This window comes from Anser cygnoides, chromosome 1 (assembly GCF_040182565.1).
Source record: "Anser cygnoides isolate HZ-2024a breed goose chromosome 1, Taihu_goose_T2T_genome, whole genome shotgun sequence".
Lineage (NCBI taxonomy): Eukaryota > Metazoa > Chordata > Aves > Anseriformes > Anatidae > Anser > Anser cygnoides.
This window is the reverse complement of record NC_089873.1, coordinates 91251811-91278244: the sequence shown is the minus strand read 5'-3', so window position 1 is coordinate 91278244 and position 26434 is coordinate 91251811. Positions and strand designations below refer to the sequence as shown.

Here is a 26434-nt window from a genome sequence, read left to right as displayed (position 1 = left end):
GAGGCTATTTCTGCTGACAGATGATTTTTGCGTAGGAACAGTTCTTAGCTTACGCAAGACCTGGTTTTCATTTTAAAATTAATTCTTCTTTTTAGGTATCTTAAAACACTGATATTTCTAACATAGCTTCTCACTCCATCTCCTTACCTTCTCTGCGTCTCCATGCCAGCTGGCCAGAAAACCCAAGGCTTCCACAGGACGTCTGCAGGGGATTTTTATGGTCTGTCCGAGTGCCGGGGTCACCCTGCCCACCTAAGTGGCCGGGAAGGCAGGGAAAGGCTTTCCCTGGGCAAGCAGCTTGGAGCAGGAGCACTGCTTTGGTGAAGGACTCGGCCGTTCCCTTTGCAGAAGTGCTGGCTAATGCCACAGCAGCGCAGTCACTGCAGCAGGTGGCTGGGGTCTCTCAGCACCCACTAATCCCATACGTAGGGTTCGGGCCTCCTCCACAGCCCGTTCATGGCATAGGTTGCCGGGGTCAGCAGCAGCCTGGAGCCACCTCATGTTGCCACTTCCCCTCAGGGAATTAAAAGCCCTCCTGGGCCAGGTTTGCCCTGTGGCATGGGCTGGGGGGATGTGTATCTAACAGCTCGGGAAGGAAACAAAAAGGTTTGTCGTGACATAGCTCCCAAATACTCTGTTCTCCCTTCTCCAAAGGCTTATTGGTGTCACAGTGGGCTTATAGGTACGTGATGTGAAAGGCTAAGGGGGCACATGAGGAAACTGATCCCCCAAGGAAGGTAACCTCCTGCGGTAGGTCCCCAGGTTGGTGCAGCTACCCCATCCTTCCCTTGGCAATGGAAACAGCTGTTTAAAATTTAGAGTACCGTGGCCTAAACCTGCATGTGGATCATGAGTGACCCTCAACACAGCCCCTGCAGCAGGCTCAGGCTGACGTTGCACGGCACAGTTTTGTGAAGTGATTGACTCGTGTTGTCTTCCCACTTTTCAGACACCACGCAGGATCTGGGTTTTCAGAGGGAAGTACTCAAGGCAGTCTAAAAACCAAAGCCTTCTGAGCAGTTCTGTGTGTTGAATATGCAGATTCAGAGGTCCAAACCCACAGTTAGTTTAGAACATATTGACTGGAATATTTCAAATCCAATTCTTCATCTTTTAATTTCTGGGAATAATTCTGTTGACATCACTGCTGACATAGAAATTGTCAGTCTTTGAATTTCATTACTGTCACTGTGGGTGCCGTAGTAATGGGAGCATTATAATGCTTTCAACTCTTACAACACAAAGAAAATCTCAGCCTTTTTTGAATGACTTGTTTATTCTGGCTGAATTGAGAGAAAATTCTAGCCTTTGCTTTTGTTTTGGGTATCAAAATTAGAAGTTCGGTTAAATGGTGATTTTATGCAATTTTTTTCTGCAAATCTAGATTGTTTCTTACTTACCACAAATGAAAACAAAGTGAAGTGTAGCAAGACTTTAAAATGCTAGCTTTTCCAGATGCGACACTTGAGGGCCAGATGTTCACAGAAAAGACTTTTGGCTTCCTACCAAGGTATCAAAAATGTTCAGGACAAATTAAAATACATTTTGTTAATTGCCAAAATCCAAACAGAATAAGAAAATATTTTGTGAAGAGAAAGACCATTATTCTGACTCTATTCTATTACACTGATGATAAGGGTTGAGTTCCATACTCAGACTGGTACAGATCCATAATAATTCTTACATCAATATCTAGTTCATATTTACACTGCTGTTCAGGCAAGGGAGCTGAATATTGCCTAGGTTGTTACCACAACTTTGAAAGCTTGCAGTTCTCTCAGACAAATTACCTGAGATTAAGCTTTTAAAAGGTTTACATTAGTTTTAACATGTACATTGACTCATTCATTATTTCAAATTGAAAAAAGTCTGAGCAGTCTGTGGAAAAATCAAGTCATGTTTTGATACTGGTTACATCCTGCTAAAATATTTTCTGAAATATAACAGTAAGTAGAAAATTACATTTAAAAGATATGTGGATATATCATAATCCATGAACTAAATTTGTTTTAACAACCTAACTGCAGGCATGGAGCATTAGAAATGCTAACCAATGAAAAGAAAGACTTTAAATGAAAATTGTAATGGTGAAGTCTAATTTTTTGATTAACCTCTAAAAGGACAACAATGAGAAGTAGAAAACTTGCTACTCTTTTAGAAAAAAAAAAAGAAAAAGCTGGATGTTTCTCCATGTACAATCCTTGCAGCCATGTCTAGAAAATGGGAGTTGTCTGTATCAGATAAATCCCTGATTGCATGTATTATCACTTTACCAAGTTTTCCAGACCCGGCAGGATACACTTTGAGCTCATGTTTGGAGATAAAAGATAACATTTGACATTCAGCTAAACCACATGCAATGTCAGATCCTGCAAACTGAACACAACCCGTCCATGTTGACTTTTCTCTGGGGCCAAAACTCCACTGCACAGTCCCTGCATGGTCATCGCCCTTCCCTGAGTCCAGATCCAGCTGGTTGTCCGAGGGGTTCCTGCCTACAGACAGTAAAAATCGGAGAAGTTTGCTGCAGGTGAGACTGACATGGGACTGCATCCTCCTCAAATGTGACTCTAATGGACTCTGAATGACCCAGGCACTGTTAACGTCATTAATTTGCCTTCTGGAAAGTGAATCTAAAAACTTGCACAGTTTGCTTTTGTTTCAATACTCCGCTAACATTCGTTCAAAGTCCATCAAGATGAACGAGCAAAATACTGTGTTAATGGTGAAGAAAATATGTTTTCGTTTAAATTTTTCAAACCACCTATATAAGTTTATTCTTTAATGGGCGGAAAAAAAGGAAAAAACTGATTGAGTAGTTGGTTTGAGTTTTGTGCTCTTTTGTATTGGGCCTAAAATGGTTTGTTGAATTTAATCTGAATTTGTGCTTTTAGTTCCCACATACCTGTTAATTTCTGTAAATAAATTTGTTGCTCTTTTACACTAATGTTCAATATTAGCAATAGAAATGAGTAAGAAAAGATTTTTTTGTGCATCAGATTTCACGACATAGGAGTGCAGACTGTGCTTCAGTGTTAAATTATTAACTATGGTGTATAATACTAATGACAGAAATAGCAAGGTAAAGAAATCTATACATATGATATTTATTGTTTAATACATAAAATAGTTCACTTATGACTAAATACAGGAGCAAATAAAATCTGGAATTGAAAGGGAAAAGGACACAAGATTATATTTTCAATTTTAGTGTAAGCTAATGTTAAAGGAATATTGAGTTCTTGAGATGCAAATCTTATCTCTTAGATCATTCCCAAAAATCGAAGATACAAATTCAACATTAAAATGTTATCTTGCAAAGCAGAAGGTTTAGAGCTCTTGCTCAGCAGTCCCCCAGCTGAATTCCTCAAACAGTAAAACTACATGCTTACCTTTGCATGGGCACTTCAAAAGTAGAAAATGCACTGTAGACTAACGGCTTCTGAAGAAAAGGAATCTAAATGTGCAAAAGAAATGACAATACTGAGTAATGGATAAGATAGGGGAAAAGCCTTAATTGGCCAGTGAAGCTCTTTATACCTTCATTGCGAAAACACAACCTCTGTGATTGTGTTTTGGCCTCTTGTTGTGGTGCCGAGTCGGGGAACTCACTGAGTGGAGAACTTCTGTGAGCCAGAGTTCCCCTGAGCATCCCTGCCTCTGGCAGAGAGGCTGTCCCGCCTGCTGTTTGGGATCTGGGAGCAAAAACCCTACAGGACTTGTATCGGTCACTGGCTGTCATAAAGCCAAAACGTGCCACTTAAACTTGAACATCTGCACACTGCAAATTAAATTCTATAATTACCATGCAAAGCTCTACGGTATGAGGAAGAAATACGTCTTGGTGTTCCTCATTAAGGTCCAAGGTGAAGTATAAGACATGCTGATAGTTTTAATTGTGGTATAATTTTGCCTGGGGACGACGTATATGTTTATAATATGGTGATTCACAACACCTTTCAGAAGGGGGAATACATACTTACTGGTATCTGCATCCTCCGTTGTGGATAGATGGTTGGCTTTTTTGTCTGGCTGAGGTGACAGCATCTTTTCAGGATATGTTGAGCAAAGGATACTCTATTTTTTCATTATTACTGCCTCACTACTATCGTGTTACTGTTGAATCTGACTGAAAATATTAGAAAAAGTAGATGAGTATGGAATGGGTGGGAGAGGAAATGAGGTAACTGACAAAGTCAATGGTTGACATAGTCTAAAACTTTAAATTTATGGCTCCTGGAGCCCCAAATGCCATCTCTGTATGGAGTGAATAAGGTCTTTCAGTGGAGCTGTGCTAGTTACCCTGGATCCTACAGGCTTGAGGGCTTCTGGAAATGTTTCCTGTTTTGGTGTTGTGAGGGTGCCTGTAACTCATGATTAGGTTTCCAGACCGCTTTGTCGATGTTCGTGTTTGGGAGAAATCTGAGAACAAAAAACAAGTGCTCCATCATCTTTTGGTTTTCACTTGAAATGTTTTTATAGAAACCAAAAGAGTCTGCTGGACTTCTTTGAGGAATGAAATAGGATAGCGTGAAGAAATAACATGTTTTTAGTATTTGTTTGTTTTACAGCAGATAAAGATGACAGATATCACTTGTTTTCATTTGGAAGTCGCTTTCCATTAGAGCCACTCTTGTTTCAGTGTCTACTTTACCCGTACACAGCAGCTTCAGTTGTGAAATTCAGTCATGTAAAGTATGCAGTTTGTATTCAGGCTGCACAAATATTACAGCTTTTTGTAGATTTTTCCTTCTTAACAGCTTTTAATATGAATCTTCTCAGTCTTCCACCAGGGCAGTCTGTTTTTTTCTCTTCTTTATATTCCATTTTTCACTCCGTTTGCCTCACTGCCTCATACAGACCTTAAAACACATGCTATTCTTATTTACCTTGGGTTGTAGTTTGTCTTTTTCCCCCCACCCCCAGCCAGGAAGATAAAAACAGGGTGTGCTTTTAAAAAGCAGGAAAGTAACTTTAAGTATCTTGATGGCTGTAAGATCTTTTATTAAAAAAAAAAAAAAAAGGCATGATCTCCTTGGACACTGTCCAAACTTGTGGCTTTGCAAAATGTTAATTTTAGAGTCCCTGTCCCAGTCTAGAAGCGCAGCTTCTTCTAACAACACAAGCAAGGACTTCCTTTCCTCCTCTCCTCCCCTCCCCACTGTGACTTACAAATAGCATTTTTCCTGTAGGATAAATAACTTCACCAAAATAGATATATAAACCCTCTGTAAACCTCAGGCTGTTTATAGCTGAAATCCAACTGTTATTTTGCAGCTGGTCTCTGCATTGTATGCTGAACCTCGTGGAAGGTTGTTAGCTTAGCTGAGATCTTAGGTTTTGTGCATTTATTCCTTCTGAAGGAGAAATCAGCCTTATTCCTGATCTCTCTCCAAACTCATTTCTGCAAGTGTTAGGTACGGGGAGGCTCATTAAAAACACCACAGCAGAGGTTCCCGGGAAGGTGGCGTGAATCCTGCTAGCATGCCTCTGCTGCTTCCCTGCCCTTGCGGAGGGAGCAGAGCAAGCAATTACAAGTGGGGTGAGCCAGAGGCTGGAAATCACGTCAGACGAGAGAGGCTTGGTGGCACTCGGCCACGGCGTAACAACAGTGAGGCGTGCGCGTCCCCAGGCTACGTCTACAGCGGTCAAGGTCATCGGCCACGTGCTCCGTAATGGAGCCCATGAGGAGTACCCGGCTCCCTGCTGGCCTTCCTTTGTGGCTTGTTACTTGCATCATTCGAGGCAGGTAGGTTAAGCCTGTAAAATGATGCTTGTGCTGCTCGGTCCCGTTCTGCTGCAGACACAGAGAAGGGTTTGGCTGAACAGAGCCAGTCCCTGGAGCACTCCTGACCTGTGAAGGGAGCTGGGGCCTCCAAGTGCTGAGATGACACAAATCAAAGCAAAGCTCCATGGATTGCCATTATTCCTACTCTATTAACCTCTGTTGCTTTGCTTTTTAGATTTTTGAGTTCAAGGGGGGAGAGGAAAAAAAAAAGGGAGAGACAAGATTTGTGCAGGATGTTTTGTGAGTTCAGGACAAAGCTGGTATCTTCAGTTCATAATAAGCTGTAATTTCCAAACTATGGGTCATGGTCATAACAAGTTCATGATTTTTGAAGGTGATGTTTTATGCCTAGAAGCACTGGCAAGAAATACATTTACAAAGCAAAAATTTGGGGAAGCAGTCCTCAATTTTGCCAGAGCCACTCTTAGGTGCTGACCACAAGAAAGCAAAGTGTGGAGACAACTGGAAAATTATGTTGCCCTTCCAGTTCAGGTCTTGTTGTCAGAATATGCAAGACCCAACAAGATTAGAGCAGTTTTGCCCTTTAATTTAAACAGATGCAAGTTGGAGTCACTAGCAGATTTGCATCATAACTCTGGTTCAACTCTGAGTCATGGGATTATTTCATTCTGCTATATTCATTTTTGATGAACCACTTTGCTCCTTGTTTGTTAGGGAGGGTTAAACACTAATTCCTCAATGAAATACTTCTCCCCTGTTGAAACTTGAATGGGATATTTTCCAGGATGCAATCTCAGAAACCACCCTTCGCACAATAGCTGTGCCAGAAATGCCTCACCAGGAAAGCAGATTGCCTGGGGGTGGGGAACATTAACAAAATGGGCAAGGGGGGGCTTTTTGAAGACTGTATTTCGATCTTCCTTCTCTTGTGACAGCAGTCAAAATTTTTCCCACTGAATGAAGTCGGATGTCGCATATTTCTTTGAACCAAGTCATTAAAATTCCCAGCTCTTGCTCAAGCAGTAGACGAGACTCATTCCTGCTTTTTGCTGAAGCTGTTTGACTATTTCACGTGGTAGAAAGAGTTATTCAGCTCATGGCTCTCCTATCTGTGAACAGCAGACAGGACCTTATCTGGCTGATTGTTGAAGCAACTCCGGGACAAGGTGCTGACTGCGGATTTTTACAGGAACCTGTGTGTTCAGATGCCTAAAAGGCAAATTGGGCACGAGCGCAGGAGTGAAGTACCTCACCCACACGTGCTGAGGAGCCAGCCCAGAGCATCTGCAGAGAACAAGCCACCTGCACAGTGCCAGGCTGCAGCTGCTACAGCATCGTAGCAAAAAACTAAATTGGAGCTTAAGAATGAGGGGTAGGGACTAACTCAGTGCATAAAGGAGCCACAGGCTAGCTGAGGGACGTAAAGAGTTTCTTCATTCAAAAACCTCCTTGAGATCTGTAAGATGTTTCTGTAACTCCAAGCTTTTAATGAAGAGAAACCTTCATCCCAGGATGGAAAACAGAAGATACAGCTACGTGTAGGCTTGACTGTGGCTGCTAATGCAAATGGAGAAATTGATTTATTTTTTCAAGTCAGTGTACTTAAACCAGAGTAGATTTAAAATGTCGAAAGAAAGAAAAACAAGACCATCTTAGCCTGGTACTGATTTCCTTTTACATTTTACCTATGTTTAAATCTGTTTTGCTTTCTCTCCTAGAAATGTGATCCTCCCCAAAGTAGATTATGTAGCTATAGAAGCAAGACTGCACTGCTCTTGGAAAAATCTGCATGCCTTTGTGCTTACATTTCCTTGCTTTTGCGTCTGAGCCGAGCCCCTGACAATTGAAAATATTTAAAGAAGGAAAACTAAACTCTAGTGAATGTGAAAGGCATTTGCACAAAAATACAAGCCGCCTTCCCTCGGTCTTAATAGAAAAACCTTAAAAGGATTGCATATGCTATACTGATAAATACAACTACTCATTCCCTCTATGCTCGTGCGCTAGTTTTGAAAGTCTTTGTTTCTATTTTTGTCTCCTCACTCTTTATCCAAATAAAGATCTGTAAGTAAGTAAGTTTTCTGTCTGTCTAAGCTCAGCAGCTACGTGGTCACATCTCCTCCATATCATTTTCCTGTGAACTTTCAGTTCCTTCTCCTTCACTTGGAATAAAATCAAGCACTCTGTTAATGGCCAGGACTCTGCAGCAGGAAGTCCGTACCACATCTCCTCGGGGCCTGTGCATGCAAGAGGTGAAATGCTATCGGTCTCGTGGAACTGTGATGAGTAACTTCAAAGTCACTCTCCTATAATAGAAACTTAGTTTAAGAGCAGAAAAAAAAAAAAAAAAAAGTGCTGGTGTGCCTCAGTGCTTTCCAAAACTTTTTGCCATGTAAAGTCAATTGGCTGTAAGCTGTGGGCCCAGCTTGGCTTCAAAGAGTGCCTGGCTCTTCATTCACAAACTAAATGCTCTAGAGAGCTGCCAAATTGGGGAGATTATTCTGTCTCATTTTCTGGCAAGCCGCGGCTGCGTGTATCACTTCATTTATATGCTAATTGAGGCCAAGCCTCCAAATAGACTCCATACAATATCTGTGACTTGGCTCCCTCTCTATGATTATTCTGCCTTCCAGCAGCTTCAGTGTGTGCTCTGAGCCGGAGGAGATTTAGTAATGTCTTCATCTACCAAGTCCCGAATCCTGGCCCCAGCTTTCGGAAACTGACGGCTGAACTGGAGCAGCGCAGGTCACTTGCCTGAAGGATTACCGTGGTGCTGTGAAGGTGAGCTCACACCGTTTGTTGATGGGGACTCTCTCTGTGTTCCAGCTTTAAGGAGATGCTGATGTTTCTCGGGCCAGCTGGTGTAGTAAGAGGTTGCAGAGGGCATGGATAATTACGGGGATGATGTGTTGATGAGGTAAAGCAGCCAGTTCTTTTACCTCCTCTCTTCTGCTGGCTCGTGTGTGATTGAATGGCAAAAGCTCCCTCTGCTCAATTTTCTGTCCTCTTTTTAAAGCTTAGTGAACATCCCTGCACTGTCAGTTATTCCTTGAGGAGCACTATGTTGTTACAGAAAGAGCAGGTACAAATACTGGGGTGGTTTCACACTGTTAGGTAGCTCACCTCCACCACGCTGCTCTCACTCCCCCTGGCCTTTGAAGCTGCTTTAGTTCTCCATTTGTTTAGTATTTGATAAACTTCAGAAGTTGAGGATCATTTTTTTCAGCAAATGGGACGCTTGCTGCGTGCTGAATTCACCAAATGTTTCACCAAAGGCTATTGAACATAGGGTCGGAAACATATATGCTTGTGGTACGAAATCTTTGAGCCTTTTCAGAAGGAAGCACTAGTACCTCCTGCTTAAAGCAGAGATGTGACAATGGCTCATGAGCATTTCTCATCATTAACCCCAGGGATCAGAGCTCTCTGCTAAATTCTGAAACTTCCTTGTGATATCATTTCCATACTTCTTTGAACTTTGTTAGAAATATATCAAGGTGTATTTAAAAAAAAATCTTGTTAAAAGAGAACTGAGCACTTGAAATTTAGAAAGTTCCCAGCTGGCAGTCACCTGTGCAAATCCTTTGCAGACCTGCACTGCAGCGCAAGCTGTTACGGCAGCTTGCACGTGGGAGCACAGAGTTACGATATGCCTAACTTTTGATTACCCAGTGCAAATACTGTATGTCACAGTCCTGGTCCAGGTGCCCAAATAGATGCTTCATAGTCTACCAGAGAGCGCAAATGGCCAAGGAAAAGCAGTTGACATGAACATGACAAAAATTTCTGTGCTCTCCTATGCCTAGTGCATGCTCACGGCTTTGAAATAAGGAATGATTTGCAATCAGGATTCATGACTTGGGCTCAGGCACCTACGTTGTCTTTTTGTACACAGGGGATTTGCTGTTCTCGTCTGAGTTGTGGCAATGCCCACCTCTCATCCAGGAAGTGAGGGGTATCAGTGCAGCGTGAGTTTCCTCCCCTGCCTGAGGCAGTTCAAATTTACTCTGCGTGTGCTGGGTAATTGGTTTATCCAGGGCACAAGCTGGCACGGAGACACCCTCTGCCTCACCTGTTGACGTGGAGTCATGGTCTGGTCAGGAAAGGAAGGCAGACTCATCAAGCCAAGGGCAGATAAAGCAAGAGGGAGCAAAACTGTTTTGCCCAACGATGAGGCAATTTCCTGGGATGGACCAGTTGTGGGATCTGCTACTTCCCAGAAGTACTTGAACACTTTTGTAATCGGCTCATCACTCATCAGAGGAACCTTCCATGGGATTTCCGAAGCCTGCCTCTGCATTCACTGTACTTTGTTACTGGGAACAGCTGCCTCGAGTCTCCTCTGAGCTGCCTCAGGGTTACGGCCTGTTGGCTGACAAAAATAGGTGCCAGGTGAGGTTCCTGCCAGGGCATGACTGCCGGGCTGAAGGAATACCTCTGCCCTTGCGCAAGGAAGCGGCTCATTTATTTCCATGACACTCTGTTCCTTTGTGTGCTCCATGGAGCAGGTTTTGGCAGGCAGCGTTCATGCAAGTCTCTCTGTTTTAAGTGGAAAAGCTCCAAAGCTGATAAATTTCCTGTGTCAGAGAAAGGACATCTCTGTTCTAGGTCAGGATGCTATCGTGAGCATCCTGTTGCTGTTAGTGCTGCAATTCTGTTACTACTGGAGTATGATGCTCGCTCCTTAGAAGATCTGGAGGTTTTAAAATTTGTTTACTTCTTTCTGGAGTGAAAGGAGAACTGTTTGAAATGCTACTGATTTTTACATACATATTTTTCTTGTCAACCCTATTGTTTCCATTTGGACTCTAATGGGATGTTTTAATTTGAGAACGTTTGTTTTGTGGTATCAGACACTGCCTGACACAGGATGCAGCCCATCTTACAGTGCTAATTGTGTTTAACTTAGAGCACAGTGTTTTAACCTCAGACCCTCTCAGATGGATAGGGCAGGAACCTGAACACAGGTGTCCCATGGCCCAGACCTCTCCAGTATGAAAACAGCTTCCACTCAGTGACAAAAATGATGGTTTTGACTGAAAGATAAAACAAACAAACAAAAAAAATCCCACCTAAATACACTGGGTACATTTTCTTATTGCATTAAGGCTAGCCAGCAATACCAGTTAAATTTGAAATGTGTAGAGCTGTGTTTCGCAAAGTTTTGCACCTACAGTTATAGAAAATTCAGCTCTTCCAGCAAAAAGAACAGCACATGGGTGGATTTAACTGGAGGAGAGAATTAGCTGGGGAGAGGAATGTGATTTAAAGGGCAAGAGGAAGAGTGGAAGAGATTGTACTACCTTTGCCAAGGAAAAAGGAGCTGGTGCGTTTAAATATGGGCTTCCTTACTATAGGAAGATAGAAGAAGGTCAGCAGCTCCAGAAGTCTTACGGGAACACACACAAAAGTTGTTGTCGGTGGTTAGTGTCCTCTTGAGCACTTCTGCTTCTGGGACATACTTGCAATGGTTTGTCTGGGCACTAAAAACACACACGTTGTGATGCTGGCAGTTGCATGAAGTCTTGCTGAAGGTAGTGGGTGTAACAACCACCCTTCATTTGAGTCAAGTGCAAAGTGCAATTAGGCTTTAAGGAATAGATAGCTGAAACAATGGGAGCCACCACCCCAACAATAAGGGTACATGCAGAGCTGTTTAAGAATGCGTGTGGCATGGGCGGAGGGTCTGAAAACAGGCTGCGTTAAGGTGCAGGTGGCTGAATGTTGTTCACGTGGGAGAGAAACCAGAAAAAACATCGGAGCAGCACACATCAAGAAAGTCCCAACAAAAGAAATACTTGCTGCCTGATTGAATAAAAGCTGAGAGACTTTACAAGATCAGGCACCTGGAGCTCAAAGCAAGCAAGCAAGCAAAGTGCTACCTGCTCTGGGTACAAGGAAATGGGTGTTATGGAGTTGCTCTGAAATGAAAAGGTTTTGTTTTAGAAAAATAACAATGCCAGGTTCCATCACCTGTCCATCTGCCAGAGAGCAGTGATGCAGAGCTACTGGGCAATGCTCAGCTCAGAATGCGGCAACGCTCAGATGGATCTCCCCGTTACTGCAGTGGCAAAGAAACAGGGATCTCTGCTTCTAGCTGTAGCTAGGCAAGTGAATCTGTTCTAAGGAATGCCACTGCAGATTTCAGTGCAGAAAATATAAACAAACAGCAAGTTGAAGGGAAAGGCTAGGTCAGAATAAAATGAGAACCAGGCCCAGCTAGCCTACTCTCACTTTCCATGTAGGATTATTTACTTGTTCCAGAGCTGAATTTGGCAAAGTGAGACTTGTAGCTAGGTGTGGAGGTTTGCGTTTTCACTTGATCGCACAGTCAGTTTGACCACTGTTCACCTTTACACATCTTTCTGAGTACTACAGCGTCTCACATGCTCTCTCTTGAACTAGAGACCTATCTTGTCACCTAAAAGAGTCCAGATTTTATGCACTGTGTATGCTTTGTTGACTAGATTGACCATGTGAATAGGTTGCCTGTCTGTGACAGAAAGGTTGTCCCTTACAGCTTTGTTCAAAAAAGACTTCTGGCAGCCTATTTATAAACATAATATTAAGAAATTTCTAATGTTTGGGTTTGGGTTCTAACTGAGACAAAGCTAAAGAACACTTAAAACAGCACCTGCCATAGATAGTTCCTCTGGCTTTAAAGTGTCTGCAGGCTCCACATAATTTCCTGTACAACCAAGTCTGACTTCTATTAAAGCGCTGTCTGAGGCTGACTTGCATTAGTCCCATGAGTGATCGCTAAGTGTTGATTTAGATTCTTCTTACGCTTAGGTTGCAGAAAATGAAAAGCAAATGGGCTTAAGGCAAAACTTGAAGTTATGCTGTACATCATTTTATTGCATTCCTCTGAACCTCAGCTAGCTCTCTGGTGGTGCACCAGCCAGGGTACTGGCTTTTCAGAGCTTTCTAGTATGCATTACCCAGAGTTAAACGTCTAGACTTTTGTAAGACAAAATTTTCTTATATGTAAGAAAGAAGTTTTTAGCTTTCAAAGTGAGAATACAATGAAGGCAATTATTATTTTTCCACAAAAAAATAGTGAACGGCATAAGATACCACAGATCGTATATGAAACAAGCCTCCTGGCTCATCCATCTGGTGCCTCACAAGCACTGAGGTAATAGCTGGTTAGACCCAAAAGGTCTACAAATCACCCATTCTGCATATACCACAAGCCACAAAATAGTCCCCAATGCTCCATAACGGCTTGCAGACATATAGTACAACCCATTCAAAGCCACAAACTGGTGTGTGCCACAGTCGTGCTGCTGCAATCATGGCAGCCAGCATCTACCATCTCCTATAATGTACCACAAGAGGCTAGCAAAGACATCTGATGCATTTTCAATGTCCTAAGTACTAAACACACTGAAAAGCTCTCAAATAAAATGCAAACAATATATCTCATCACACAAGCAGTAAGCAATACATCCTATCACATCCTTCAGTTAGACTTTTGCACTCTGCTGCTCTTACGTAGATTCAAAGAAAAGGTTTCAACATTACGTGCACACCTTGCATTTGAGCATACATACACATGAACACCTTTCCCTGTGACATTTTGGAAATGACTTTTAATCTTTATGGCACAATGGTGGTGTGTCTTCTGGACTCTGGAGAGCCAGAGACGGCACCTCTATCCTTCATCAGCACTTCAAAACCCTGCCAGCAAGCAGCCTGCGGGCTTGGCTGCCTCCACAAAGGTCCAGCTTGGAAGCTAAGAGTTTACTGGTCTCTTTAGTTGCTGGTGAAAGACAAAACTTCTCATCTGTGCTTGAGATGAAGCAAGTTCGGGGTTCCAACCATCTGAGCAGGCGCATATCCTGGGGCTTTCACTGCTCAGATGCAAGTCTTAAATCCTGACATCTATGAGCTGGTTTTCCTCCCGTGTTCCACTGACAGCCTTCATTGCCATTAATAATTACATGTGAATTGCCAAGAAGATTGCCCCTTGTGAAAAACCACCTTCTGAAATTTCAGAAGCAGCTGCGTATGTTCGGTATCACCATATCTGGGTGCTTCTGGCTGAGTGGCCGTGCCCTGTTCCCTGTACACATGCACAGATATGGAGGATTCAGGCTTCTTTTTCTTCCCCTATCAGAGCAAAACATCAAATAGGGTAACCTAAAAGACACGTGCTACGGAGGACCCTACAGAAAGTAGGTATGCTTTCAAAATGTTTGATGTTTGGCTTTAATTTTTAGTTCAGCTTAAGTCTTCAATTAACCTGAAACAGCTGCATCCTTCTCAGTTTAATACATAGAAATAGCAGCTCTGCTAGAGACCAGAAAGTTAATTCTCTAAAGCTATTACCAAATAAAATGGCTAAGGATAAAAAATCTTAGTACTCTTCTGGTAACAGGTAGATGAGAACTTGCTTCACATGAAGGATAGATGTTGTCTGTTGACGTCCAAATAAATCAGCAGTGTGACATTTGTTTCTCACAGGAAAATCCTTTCCCTGGAGTGCAGACAGGAAATCCAAAATAAGAGGAGGTAAATACCAAAGGACCGCTGAGGGAAGGGGAGGATCAGAAAGAACAGTGTTCGCTTGTTGTGTAGGCTAGGGAAAGAAAAAAGCGTGTGAGAAATCAGTGTTTATTCCTACATTTTGTGAAGTGCTCTGACTGCAGAGTGAATCGCCTCTCTGCAGCGAAGCTATAGTGCAATCACCGTGCCACCTGGTGAATCCCTGATTTTCTCAAAAAGAAAATGAATTACTGCATTACTTTCAGGGGGAAATATTACACAATTCATCTTATCCAACCAATAAATAAGAGGGACGCTTAAGTCTGTTCACAGCACCTGTTTTTTCTGACTAAGTGACCACTGGGAACCAGCTTCTGTGAAGTACTTGACTGCTCTGTCAGAAATTTTGGTACAAACTCAGTGATCCAGTAGTGGGCTAGCATTAATAGCAGCACCCAAGTATTCAAAACAGGGACCTTTTGCTGGACATACACTGTCCAGGCTAACGCAGCCTTGTGAAGCTGCTGTGCTCTGAATGTGTGATGGCACATTAAAGGCCTAACGTGGGTGGGAAAGACAGGAGCCGGATGAGCTTTGTTGTCACCCCTCAAATCCACTGATAGCAGCTTCATTTCGGGCCATTGCCATCCCATCAGCTTCCCCCAGAGCTCAGGACTCAAACTCTGGGCAGCTGCGCCTGCGGTGGGTGAGGAGAACTAATTGCTTCAGCACGAGGAGCCGAGGAAGAGCGATTCACCTTGTAACAAAGGGCCCGGCGAGGCTCTGCTGTGTGGAGCTACTGAGATGCTCGGTGACAGCGAGGCTGTGAAACGGGGGCTCTGAAAGGGACGTTCCCCCCTTTGCATTTGCTGACTTGAAGTTTTTGTCAGCTGGGTCTTTGGGCTTCGTGCCAGCCCAGAAAAACTAACAAAGGCCATTTCTTCACTTGCATATGGTCAGGAAAAGAAGGAAGAGGGGAGGAAAAATGAGGGACTGTAATACTTTTAAAAGAGGAACATTTTTTTTTCAGAGAAGTAAAAATGTCTCATTTATATAGCTTCTGGCTCTTGTAAACCCCGGCGTAATTCTTAAATCTATGTGAAATGGCACAGATCACATGGCTTTAACATAGTACAAAGGCCATGGGAAGTGAGGGTAGTTTTTAAACTGAACCTAAAATCCTACTGTGGTCAAAAAGGGAAAGAAAAAAAAAAAGGAAAAAGAAAAAAAGAAAAGGAAAGATGCAACATTAAGCCCAAGAGAGAATTGCTTGGACTGGATTTGTCCAGCAAAGGTTATTTCCACTCATTTAACAATTTTTCCCTCAGTTTCCTAGGTTCTTCAGAGAGTTTGTGCTCTTAAGAAAATGTTATCGGGGCTGGGTGATTTCTGTGCCTTCTGATAAAGAAACAAATAAGATGTTCATATAACCATAGTTTTCAAAACTCGTATTTCAGTTTCTCAGTTGTTTCAAAGCTGTCTAACTGAGCTGCTCAGGGATTTCATGGTGCTGCTATCCCCTGGCCACGGCGCATTTGACGAAAGTTGAGCTGTTAGATACCCTTCCCTGACCAAATTCCAATATAGCTGCATCTTCGCGTTCTCTTTCTGAGCTGCTGCTGGGTTCGAGTGGCACCAGTTTATGCATGGCCAAATTCTATCCAACTTCTCTTTTTTTTTAAAAAAAAGAGGTGAGAACAACATTTTAATAGTGAAGTATAACTGGCTATTGTTGTCCTTTCTTTGTATAAGCTGTTATCAAGGTTTTGAAGTTCTGCCAGCTTGTTTCCATTACAAGGAAAACCTGATACCAGCTGGAATTTTTGGAGTACAGAGGGAGCGATGGCAATGGTCCTGTTGACTTACACAAATGTGCACAAAATGCTGTTTTTTTATGAACACGGAATAAAGAAACTGGAAACAATTTTCTGCTGAGACATCTCTGCCTTTTCAGTAGCACTAACCCCTAGGAAGCTCAGTCTTTTTAAACTTCTTTCTAATGTCATATCCACTGCAACTTTTCTCATTCTCTCACTTCTCTTCAAGGCTTTTTTTTTTTTGCTCTCTCCTGCCCATCAGTACTTCAAGCTATAGCTATCAAGTGTTCCAGCCCTGTGCTTATCTGCCCCGAGAGAAGCCTCTCTGCTCATATTGCGTAGCTTCTACTCAGTATTTTGGGTGTTAGCTTCTGTTTTTTTTCTGCCATCACTACCCCTGAGAGTCTTTTGAGTCTTGCAGTTTGCTTAATCCAAGCCTGGGAGCGATGAAAATGGTTATTAACACTTTCAGTATAACGGCTGGCTGCAGCTAGTGACATAAAAACCCGCTGTCATGTTCACTCTGTTGATCTCACGCACCAGTGGGCAGATAAAGCATTAGAATCAAGATAATTTGCTAAAATGGAGAAATCAGACCCTGCAGTATGGATCCTACCTAGCAGATGTAGCACGCATGAACATGCTACAGCCCTGTTTTATCTACAAAATAGGGTTCCTTTTCAGCATGTGTACCATATTAAGCTTTCTTTGCATTAGCATCAAAAAATCTTGACTTCTGCAATATGCCATGATTCGAACCATATGGTGCGTGAGAAACAGGTGGAGCAAAGCATGAGCAAAAAGAATGGAAGGAGGAAAAAAAACATTTTAAATATAATCAGGATAAAGAACTACACTTGTGACCATCACCCTCCCAGCAATTATTGTCAGAATAAATAGGTGAGCCCTTCTCAATAAAGAAATTAACAGCAAATGTGGGCTAACTCATTGTATAATGAGTTATCAACTGGTATGCTGTGTCCTTTAGGAAGGTGCTACTAACAGTTATTTGGGGTATATTATATATAGCCTTGAGTTGCTACAGGATGGTTCTCTCTGACTTCCATGGCAATTATTTGTGATATGCTATTTTTGCTATGATTTTTCATCTCTGTTGCAGAGTTTTATTTCAATGTCCTGATGGCGTGATTCTTAAAACCCACTTTTTAAAGGGGTTGCTGGAGCACTTCCCGTGCAAATGTTTTTTGAGGTATTTATCAGTAAGATGACTTCCTCCTATAGTTTCTGTGAACACTCTTTTTAGCAATGTTAATGAAAATATAAGGTGATTTGCAAAAGGTGTTGATGCTTTTAGCCTATTTGAAGAGGCCGGTTTATTTGGGGTATTTACAACTGCAAATCATCTTTTTATTTTTCCTTTTGCTTGATGTCTGTTTCATTTTTATAACAAAAAAGTATGTAGTTACATGTTCCTATGGCAGGGAAAAGCCAACACAGCCATCCAGCTGTTAAAATCAGTGTTAGATGTGAATTTTCTATGGATTTCCCACTGCATGGCAGGAAACCAGTTTTCATTGCTCCTTCCCCCTCCTCCCCATCTAGCCTTCTATTAGATTAATACCAGAAGCATGAAGTAACGTTGCACACAAAGTTGTTGCTTTTAGCTCTCGGAAAACTTGGCAGCCTCTCGAGAAACGAAGGGGGGAGGGGGAACCTAAAACTTCACTCGCCAAAGAAGAGATCTGAGGCATTCAGCAAAAAGAAACATTTTTCTCTCATTAAATCTCTGAGGTTTTACAAGCCAGCTAATGACAAACTATTTAGAAGCCTAATGAGGATCCAGCATCAACCCTTTCCTCTCTGTTTGTTGGCTGGCTGCTTTAGTGTCCCTTTTTCATGTTGTTACCTAATTTATGTCCTGTTAGTGAAGTGTATAGTTAAGATAGCGTGTTTCTCTTCTTGGTTGTAAAAGGTTTCTCAGATAAGTTTACAGGATAGACCTGGGAGCTTGCAACCCAAATGGCTGTTAGCAAACATTGGGATGCTGTTGCAAATGCTTTAAGGTTTCGGTAGTATAAAGAAGAAGGGGAAAAACATGCAACGTGCAAACAAGGCGTTACGAAACGGAGGAGAGACCACCCCCAGCGTCCTATCTCAGATATCACAGTGGTCTTGAAGCTACAGCACAAAATTATAATTTATTAAAACAACGTGTTAAAGATTGTCATATGTTAATTTCCTGTGATACTCTGGGATCAGCAAGCTTATTTTATTGCTTCCTGTGGGCCTAATCCTACATCAGGCGGTGTGAACTTCATTGGGAGTGTGTGGGGTCGTGGTCACAGCAGCAGCGCAGACCCAGGCAGAGGAGCGGGCACGAGACGGCTCTGCACACAGGCAGCACAGGCTGCTGGCGCGTGGTGCTGCGGGACAGGGACCCATGCTTGGAGGTGAGGTGAGCAGCGGTAGGCAAGGAAACACGCCTGACGCAGCAGTCTTTGCACAGTGTAACTCCTGTAAAATGGCCTTTCCAAGCTCCTCATAGTTTCCAAGTAACCGAGTGTCTTTATTTATTTTTTGGTTTACCATCATGCCACTGGCTGTGGTGTTGCCTCATAAAGCCTCTGGTTAAAACAAGATGCTTGGTTATAGCTGTCCTGGCTATAGGAGCTGGTTTTCTACAGCAGAGATGAGTTTTAAAAATAAGTGCAGCATCAGACCCCCCCCCAAAATCACTGGTCCATCTTCCCCTTTCTGCCACATGAATGCATTTTCCGAATGCATTTGGCTCTGCAACCCTCTCCCCTGCTATATTTTTAGCATTTTGTTGAAGAGGGACACATACAGTCAGGAGGTTAGATGCCTGGTTGTTGCTGGACTACTGTTCTGGTTTAGGCTGAGTTTGCATTGGGCATTAGTGATTTTCCAGGATGTTTAGCTTTGGGTTTTGCATATTTTGTTTGTCTAAGCACATAAGCTGCTTTGAGTAACAAATACATGGGGAGAAAATAGTTATAATTATTATTTTTCACATTGCTTTTAATCCTGTCCCTATTTGGAGAAAAACCATGGAAAACTAAGGCTGAAATGTGTCTGCGTCTTATTCTGCCCCTATTAGTGCAAGAAAGCAGTAGTGATATTGTGTCATCCTTTGTGTTGCTAATGGGAGTTAATTTCACATTTGGAGGCCATCTGCCAAGAAAAACCCTCTCTACAACCCTTCTCAATGCACATATAAAACTTCTCAGCAAAGGCAGCCCCATGAATCAGTTGTGAGGATGTATTTTATCTAAACTTTATTAGGTGTAGCTTTTTCCTTAATGAAAGCCACTACATCAATTCTGGCCCCAATTACTCTGAAGAGAATGAAGTAAGTTTTGGCAACAGTCTTCCCTTCTAGTAGTAATGAATTCTTCTACCTCTTCTGTCTCTGTACTAATTAACTCAATTTCACCTGAGGGGGAAGAATGCTTTTGCAGAAGGAAGGACCCAAATGAGTATTTATTTGAACATGGAGTTCTGTCTCTACATAGATTAACTATAAAATTAAAGGAGTATCTTGGGTTTTCCACTCATTGTTTTGTTCTAGCTGAGGTTTTGTGTGCAGCCTTGGTCAACTGGCTTAAATGCTTTTAGATTTCTAGTTTCCTACTAAAGAAAGTACTACCTTACTCACATGACCCACTGTGTTAGATAAATAGATAAAAGCTTTGTGCATCCAGATTTGATAATGACAGATAAGGACCAAGCAGGAACAGAGAATTTCACTGGCTTGGCATCAGAGACAAGTCACACAGCCCTGACTAAGGTGTGTATAGGAGTATATTCATCAGCTTATTGCTTGCTCAAAGGGCAACCACAGGGCATAGATAGCCTTGTATCCAACCATGGAGTACAAAATGAATTGTTGCTTAATCTGTGATTGTAATCACAAAACACTAACTATTGTATTTGTACTACATTGTCTTGTGTCCACCATTTGCCTACTGATTTAATATCTCTAAGGAGCACTGAGAAGGTGCTGCCTGTAGACCCTGTGTGTGAAGTGCAGTGTGTTTGCTCGCAGAACTAACTGCCTGTTGTGCATCAAAAATGTGTTTGTGTACAGAAAAACTTTTAAAACTTAGCTGCAGTATCAGAGTTGAATAATTAAGTTATAAGCTACCCTCATTCACAGATGTGTGCTGATTCTAGCAAAGGGAAGCAATTAATCAGCTCCAAAGACAGACAGCCATGCGCAAGCTTAGGGTTGCACTCTTGCGATTTAGAGAGTCATGTCTGGCCTGTGTTAGCAAAAATCCGTTGGATTATTAAAACGTGCTACTTAAATAAGAAATAGCATGATCTTTTATTACACCAAATGGTATAGTTGCTTTAATAAAAGTGCTTACTTTTCCAACAAATCTTTTGCTTATATCTTCAGGTCATTACGGCTGCAACACGGCTACTACTTGCATGAGTCATTACGAGTTGTGCCATTTACAGGTAGAGACACTTCTTGGTGACAACTCATTAACAGAAAACTAACTGCCTGAATTATCCAGGTCCCCACTTCAATGGTAGTTCTGAAACAGCCCTACTCGTCAAAGGTAGCATGACAAGAAGAGCAGACGCCACAACTGCACTGCAAATCCCAGCAATGCCTCACCAAAGTGTGGTGAAGAACGAGTCTTGCCAGGCTGGTCCTTTAAGCTCAGAATTCGGCTGCAAAAGCAGCCAGCACTTGATGATTCAGAGGAATGCAAAGCCTAACCACTTTCTTGCCTTGCAATTACAACCTAGTTAATTGTGTACAACTGTGCAAAGGAAGAGAGTGAGGAAATTCCTTTCCTGACCCTTCCAGCAATTGACTTGTGCCCTGGAGCATGAAATTTGATTACTCATGTAACTTATTTTCCTGAGGCAGTTTTTGTTGATAGCTCTTGTGTGACAATTGAAGAAAGTTTCAGGCCAAGTCACAAGAATACCACTGGCTGAACATCAGCTTGCTTTATTTTTCTTGTTGTTTGATATACCTCTGCATTGTGTGGTGGATTAACAGATTTTTAGATTTTGATCTTGGATGGCAAGTGTAACTATTGGGTGTGTTCTTTTTTTTTTTTTTTTCCCCCACTGGAATGGTATTGATGAATGTGGTCATGCTCCAGGTTGCCTTTTAATTTAGCAGAGATTCCCCATGAGACTTAAAAATTAAGTTTCCTTCAGGACCTAAGATCCAGCCTGTTACACCACCTGAAAATGTCTTTGATAGAGTTAGAGCAGAAGAATCACTGCTTGCTTTGAAGTTTCACCAGAAGTTCTGGTTGTGACAATCTTTATTATTTTTTGAGCTACAAGCAACTGTGTTAGTATTATTCTGCAATGGCAAACAACAGCTGGGTTTCTTTACTGAGGCAGTGGTACAAAATGCTCGTTACATGCTGCAAAGCACTGAGTCATTACAACCTCATTTGTTGCCACATGCTTGCTCAGAAAGGTTGCAATTCAATAATCCATTGGTGTATTGGTCATGTGGGTTCAAGAAATGTAGGCTTGGTCTCCAGCAGAGCAGCTCAGATTTGTGTTGGGCTGTGGTTCCTCCGCTTTTTAGGCACTCTAGTGCAACTAAGTGCTGGATCTTTTTGAGAAGGAGGGGCAGGGAAGGAAGTTGTCACCTGGATCATTTTCTTGATCGCGTTTTCGCCAGTAGTTGCATCAGCCCAACCAAGAAGGCCACAGACTATAGATTGGGAACCTAAATGAATACTTAAGGCAGGAAAGGGAAGAAACCAGACCAGTTTTGCCACCAAAGGGGAGAAAAAAAAAAAGTGTAATTATGCCAAAAGTCATCAATGGACAGCTTTATCTCGACTGACTTCGTCAGGCTGGGTATTGTCTCCTCCTGCAGGTAACATAAAGCCTGAACCAACTCCCAGCTGTGGGCTCTGGCTCATTTGACAGAAATGCAGTCATGGCCACACCTGATGCAGATAAAATAGGTGATGCTGAGGGACCAGGTAATGGAGAGATGGTGATTGTGGATGCCTGCTCACAGGTGACTTCAGTTCTGACCCAGCTGAATAGATTTATCCTTCCCTGTTACAGAAGCATGCCAGTGAGGTATTTTTATTACCGTTTTCAACACTCATGATTAAAATATACTTTGTGCAAGCTTTCCAACATTTGATTTTTTACTTATATGAATTACCATGGAAACTACTAAACCTTTATTGGGCATGCTTGCATACTCAGGGGTGTGGAGGAATTTTGAATGCCTCTATGATATGCAATACAGGTGTTGTAGCAGCGCAACTGCCACAAGGATGGTTCAAGCTAGCTAGGTGGACCGTTGAACCAGTCTGAGACTCCCAGTTCACATGCAAGTTTCCATATCGTTTTTTCTTCCTGACTTTCCTTAAAAGGTCTGTTGTTGCCTTTGTTCCAAGGACAGCAGACAATATTCAGATCTTTACTTTCTGGAGTTTTACTTGTTTGATCATTTTTAACTATTTCCTAAACATAAAAGGTCCAAATGAATATTTTTTTAGAAGTTGACAAAGTCTTGCTTGTTAGACATTCTAACTTATGGCCACACCTATGGCTGTTTTTTTAGTTCCTCTTCTTACTTTGGAAATAAGCTTTATTCCTTCTCTTTCTCTCTTTTGATGCCAAGAAACAGATGACTGACTCAGGTAATGTTTTCCCATAGAAATATGAGGGGAAATGCATGCTTGGCCTCATCCAGCTTTGCTGACACCTCACCTAATGGATAGGAGCTAAGCACAGGAACAATTCAACTGGCATTTCTAAATTTTTTCAGAGGAATGGTTTGTCTGCAAGTGCCAAGTTACTCCTTTCCATACTGTTAAGCTTCATTTTCCCTAGGGAGAGATTTTTGCAGACTTTTACTTACGGTTTTCCCACTCATAATAACAAAAGAAAGATCCCGTGAGATAAAGGGGAGGCAGGCTGCTTTTGGCTCTGACTGCAGGCAGGGTTAAAAGTCATTCTCACTTCTTCCAGCTGTGAGCACATCCTAAACTTTGCATTCCTTACGTGTACATGGCTTTATTTGTTTAAGTGTATGGACCTCTTGTTTGGTGAGCAAAGCACATGAGCCAACTTTAACACTAGCAATAAATGAAGCTCTCGGACATCCCAGAAGAGCTCAGCCAGGTTCTGGCCTATCAGAATAACTCAGCTCAAAAGCTTGTCGTTTTGTATGTAAACTACAGTAGATACCAGGACAGCCAAGGCCATTTCTTCTTTCATGTCCTCTGGGCCTGTGGGTGTTACTACATACATTCCAGATTTTAAGGAGTGATTATGAAGTATATACTGTGGTAAACTAATGGTTTTAGCCAAGTAAAATATCCCCTGGAAAATGTGAGGCACGAACTAGATCCAAACTGCCCCTGAACACGAACAGTTAGTGGTTTCTGGGGTGTTTCAGGTCTATGGGGTGCTGTATGAGCTATGCTAGCTGCCCAGGCCCCCTGTACAGTAGGTGCGTGCTGCAGTCCCCTCTTGCTTGCTGGGAAGAAGGGATAAAGGCAGGGTGACAAGGCCACACCACACTGAACAAAATGGTTATCTGGGGTGCTCCAGCTTGCTGCCCCTGCACTGTCCAGCAGACAGGCTCACATCTCCCATTGCTGGGGCTTTCCTCACGAAGCTGAGGGTGCTACGTGTGCTCAGGGAGCAATGCTTGGCTGTATACTTGACTCCCACTGGTCTCCTGAAGGATGGGACCCCTCTCCAGGGCCTCTTTGTCTTTTTGTTTGCCCTGCTGACAGCCGCAACCCAGCGGTCGGCCTTGCAGCTTCTGTCACTTAGCAGCCTCCAGCACCTCTGCAGCCACCTGGGCCGGTGTCCCCAGCCTGTGTGACAAACACAGCGCAGGCCAGGCACGCCGCTTTGGCAAACACACCCTGCTGGGTCTGTAAGGCCACCGGCTCCTGGCAGTGGCCCTGGGCTCAGCCTGCTGGGCCTGGCTGTGTTCCCCAGCCATGTCTCCCTGCTCGGGGACAGTCAGCGGGGCCAAGCACCCGTGGTGACGGCCACCACCAGCCTATGTCCTTCGCTGGGGCCTCGATGGGCCTGTTTTGGGGGCTGTATGTATATTCATGCACACGTGTTTTTGGTGTGTTGCGTTCTTTTTTGGTGTATTGTGTTTATTTTTTCAGGTAGGGGCTGGCTGCACGAGGGCAGGCTGCGCTGAGCAGCCCTGGGGGGCAGCCTGACTCCGCTGCTGGGGCTCAGGGAGCCGCCTCGCCTCACAGGTGAGCGCAGCCCCAGCCCCAGGCGAAGAAAAGCGGGCCCTCGCCCTGCCAGCAGCCGCCCTGTTTACTCAGCTAATCTGCGGGGCAGGAAATTGCCTCACGATTCACAGCTATGGCTCGCGGGGCCGGCCGCTGCCCCTCGCACCACGCTGCCTCTCCCAGCGGGACGGGCGTGGAGCGGGACGAGGGGACCAAGCGGACCAAGCAGCAGGGTCCTGCCCCGCTGTCTGCCCGTCCGTCCGTCCCCCCGTCCGTCCCTCGCCCTATGTCCCCCCTCGCTGTTTCCCCCTTTCTCTCCCCCGCCGCCTTTCCCCCCCATCCAGGGTCCTCTCGGCCCGCCCCGCTCCCGCGCCCCCAGCCTGCGGGGAGCGAACCATTCCTCCCGCGGGGGTGCCCCGCGGCCGAGCCCCGCCGGGGGGCGGCGCTGGCTCCGGCGCAGGGGGGGCGGCTCCGGGAGGCGGCGGCGGGGCCGGGCCGGGGCTCGCAGCGGCGGGGATGCTGGGGGGCAGCGGCGGTGAGTGCGGGACGGGGATGGGGAGAGGGTTTTGCCCCCCCTTGCCGGGCTGCCATCGGAGGGAGGGGAGCCCCGCGGCCGCTGTGGGGTGCGGGGGGCTCGGCGCTTTGTCCTGCTGTCCTCCGGCGGCGAACAAAGCGGCTGCGGGGCACCGGGGGAGGGTGGCTCCGTTTGATCCCGTTTCCCTTTGCCCCTGGGGGTGAGGTACCTGGCGGAGGGGATGGAGGGAGGGAGGGAGGGAGGGAGGAGGAGGACGGGGTCTTTGTCCGTGCCGCTTTGTTGGCAGCAGCAGCGGCAGCCGCCGTGCCCGGCCCTGCCCGCGGTCCCTCGGCTTCGCCCCACGCCTCGGAGCTGCCCGGGGCTTTATTTTCTCCTCCCCGTGGGCAGACGGGCGGTGCTCGCACAAAGCCCTAAGGGATGGTCCCGCGGCACCGAGTGCTCCTCTGGTCCCCGTGCCACCGGCACCACGCCTGCCCGGACGCCCCTCGGCATCCCCGGGCACCCGGGAGCGCCCCTTGTTTTTGGGGTGAACCCTTCATCTTCGGGGTGCACGGTCCCTCTCTCCCGCTTTTGCCGGGTCTCCTCTCTGCCGAGCTCCTCGGCTTGTTTCCTTCCCTAAATCCCGGTGGGTCCCCAGAGGTGAGGCGTTAGCGGGGGAAAGGCGTGGTGGAGCCGAGCGGGATGGCAAGCAGGAGGACAGGACAGCCTTGCTCTCCCACGGCAAGAGGAAGCGATGCGGGAGGAAAAGAAGTTATCGGAAGAACGTGTAGGAGCGCTTACCTGTGCTGGCAAAGGGAGGGAGAGGCCGAGCTAGGAGAGTGACAGAGGAGGTATTAACTTTCGGAGTATTCAAACGGCAACACCTTACCCTTTGCAGAGCCGCTAATACCTTTTTATGGTTGCTTTAAGTGGTTTCTTTTCCGCACCGGGAATTTCTTCCCCTTCCCTTCTGTCGAATGCTAAATGAACCCTTTTGTGTGCCCACGTTCGCACTGAGGGAATGGAAATCTCCGACAGTAACCAGGACGGAAAGGGCAGTCATTTTTTCCAAATCAGTTTTTATCTGTGCTTATCAGATACCATTAGTGACTGGTTTCGTGAAAGTATGCAGAGATACCAGTTGGGCATTACTGGGAAGGAATAAAGGAAAGATGTGGAGTGCTTTTTGAGGCACGAAGCAGGGGAAGGGTCAGATGGAGATTGCAGATCCCCTGTGGGGTTGGAGTTGAATGCAAAGGACAGAAGGATTTTGGACGGGAAGGTCTGGTCTGTCTTTACCACTTGAAGATCCCAGGAAAAGTTGTAATAATGAAAGTGGGGGGGGGGGGGGGGGGTGGGTGCTGATTGCTTATGAAGGAGTTAATGCTGCGTTCACCGTGCTTGTGGCGTGTTCTCTCCGTCTTCATTTATTAAAGCAAACAGCTAATTGTGATGTGTAGCAACTGCCAGTGTAGCACACGGTGCTTCCCCTGGCACTAACTGAACAGCTGTGAGAGGATGCCCTGTTCAGGGCGCCCAGAGCAGGTGCTGGCCACGCAGGTTTTGTTTGGGACCACTGGGGCACATCCGAGGGAGTCTGGAAGTTTTCCCGTGTAGAAGGTCCTCCGCAGACCTCTGTACAGGAGTGAAATCTGTAAATGTG

General features: G+C 44.5%; 1 protein-coding gene and 1 long non-coding RNA gene across 9 annotated transcripts in view; one reads left to right on the top strand and one right to left on the bottom strand.

Moving 5' to 3' along the window:
• Positions 1-1870: 1870 nt before the first annotated feature.
• On the bottom strand, positions 1871-26040 carry LOC125181994 (uncharacterized). The gene is made up of 4 exons (XR_007160792.2): positions 25682-26040; positions 25573-25602; positions 3393-3457; positions 1871-2495 (listed from the first exon to the last, which is right to left on the bottom strand). It is a non-coding gene; the product is annotated as an uncharacterized lncRNA (long non-coding RNA).
• Positions 8371-26434, top strand: part of PHLDB2 (pleckstrin homology like domain family B member 2) — an 80288-nt gene continuing 62224 nt past the window's right edge. For 3 of the 8 annotated variants that reach the window (XM_067002126.1, XM_067002129.1, XM_067002117.1), the window contains exon 1: positions 24641-24792. Coding sequence is in view for 1 of the 8 variants with exons in the window: in XM_067002103.1 (XP_066858204.1) it covers positions 24774-24792 (19 nt within the window). In the remaining 7 variants the exon portion in view is untranslated. Of the gene's footprint in view, positions 8531-24639; positions 24793-25067; positions 25623-26434 lie in introns of those variants that run through there. The other 5 variants (XM_067002109.1, XM_048057374.2, XM_048057375.2 and 2 more) reach the window with 4 other exon arrangements.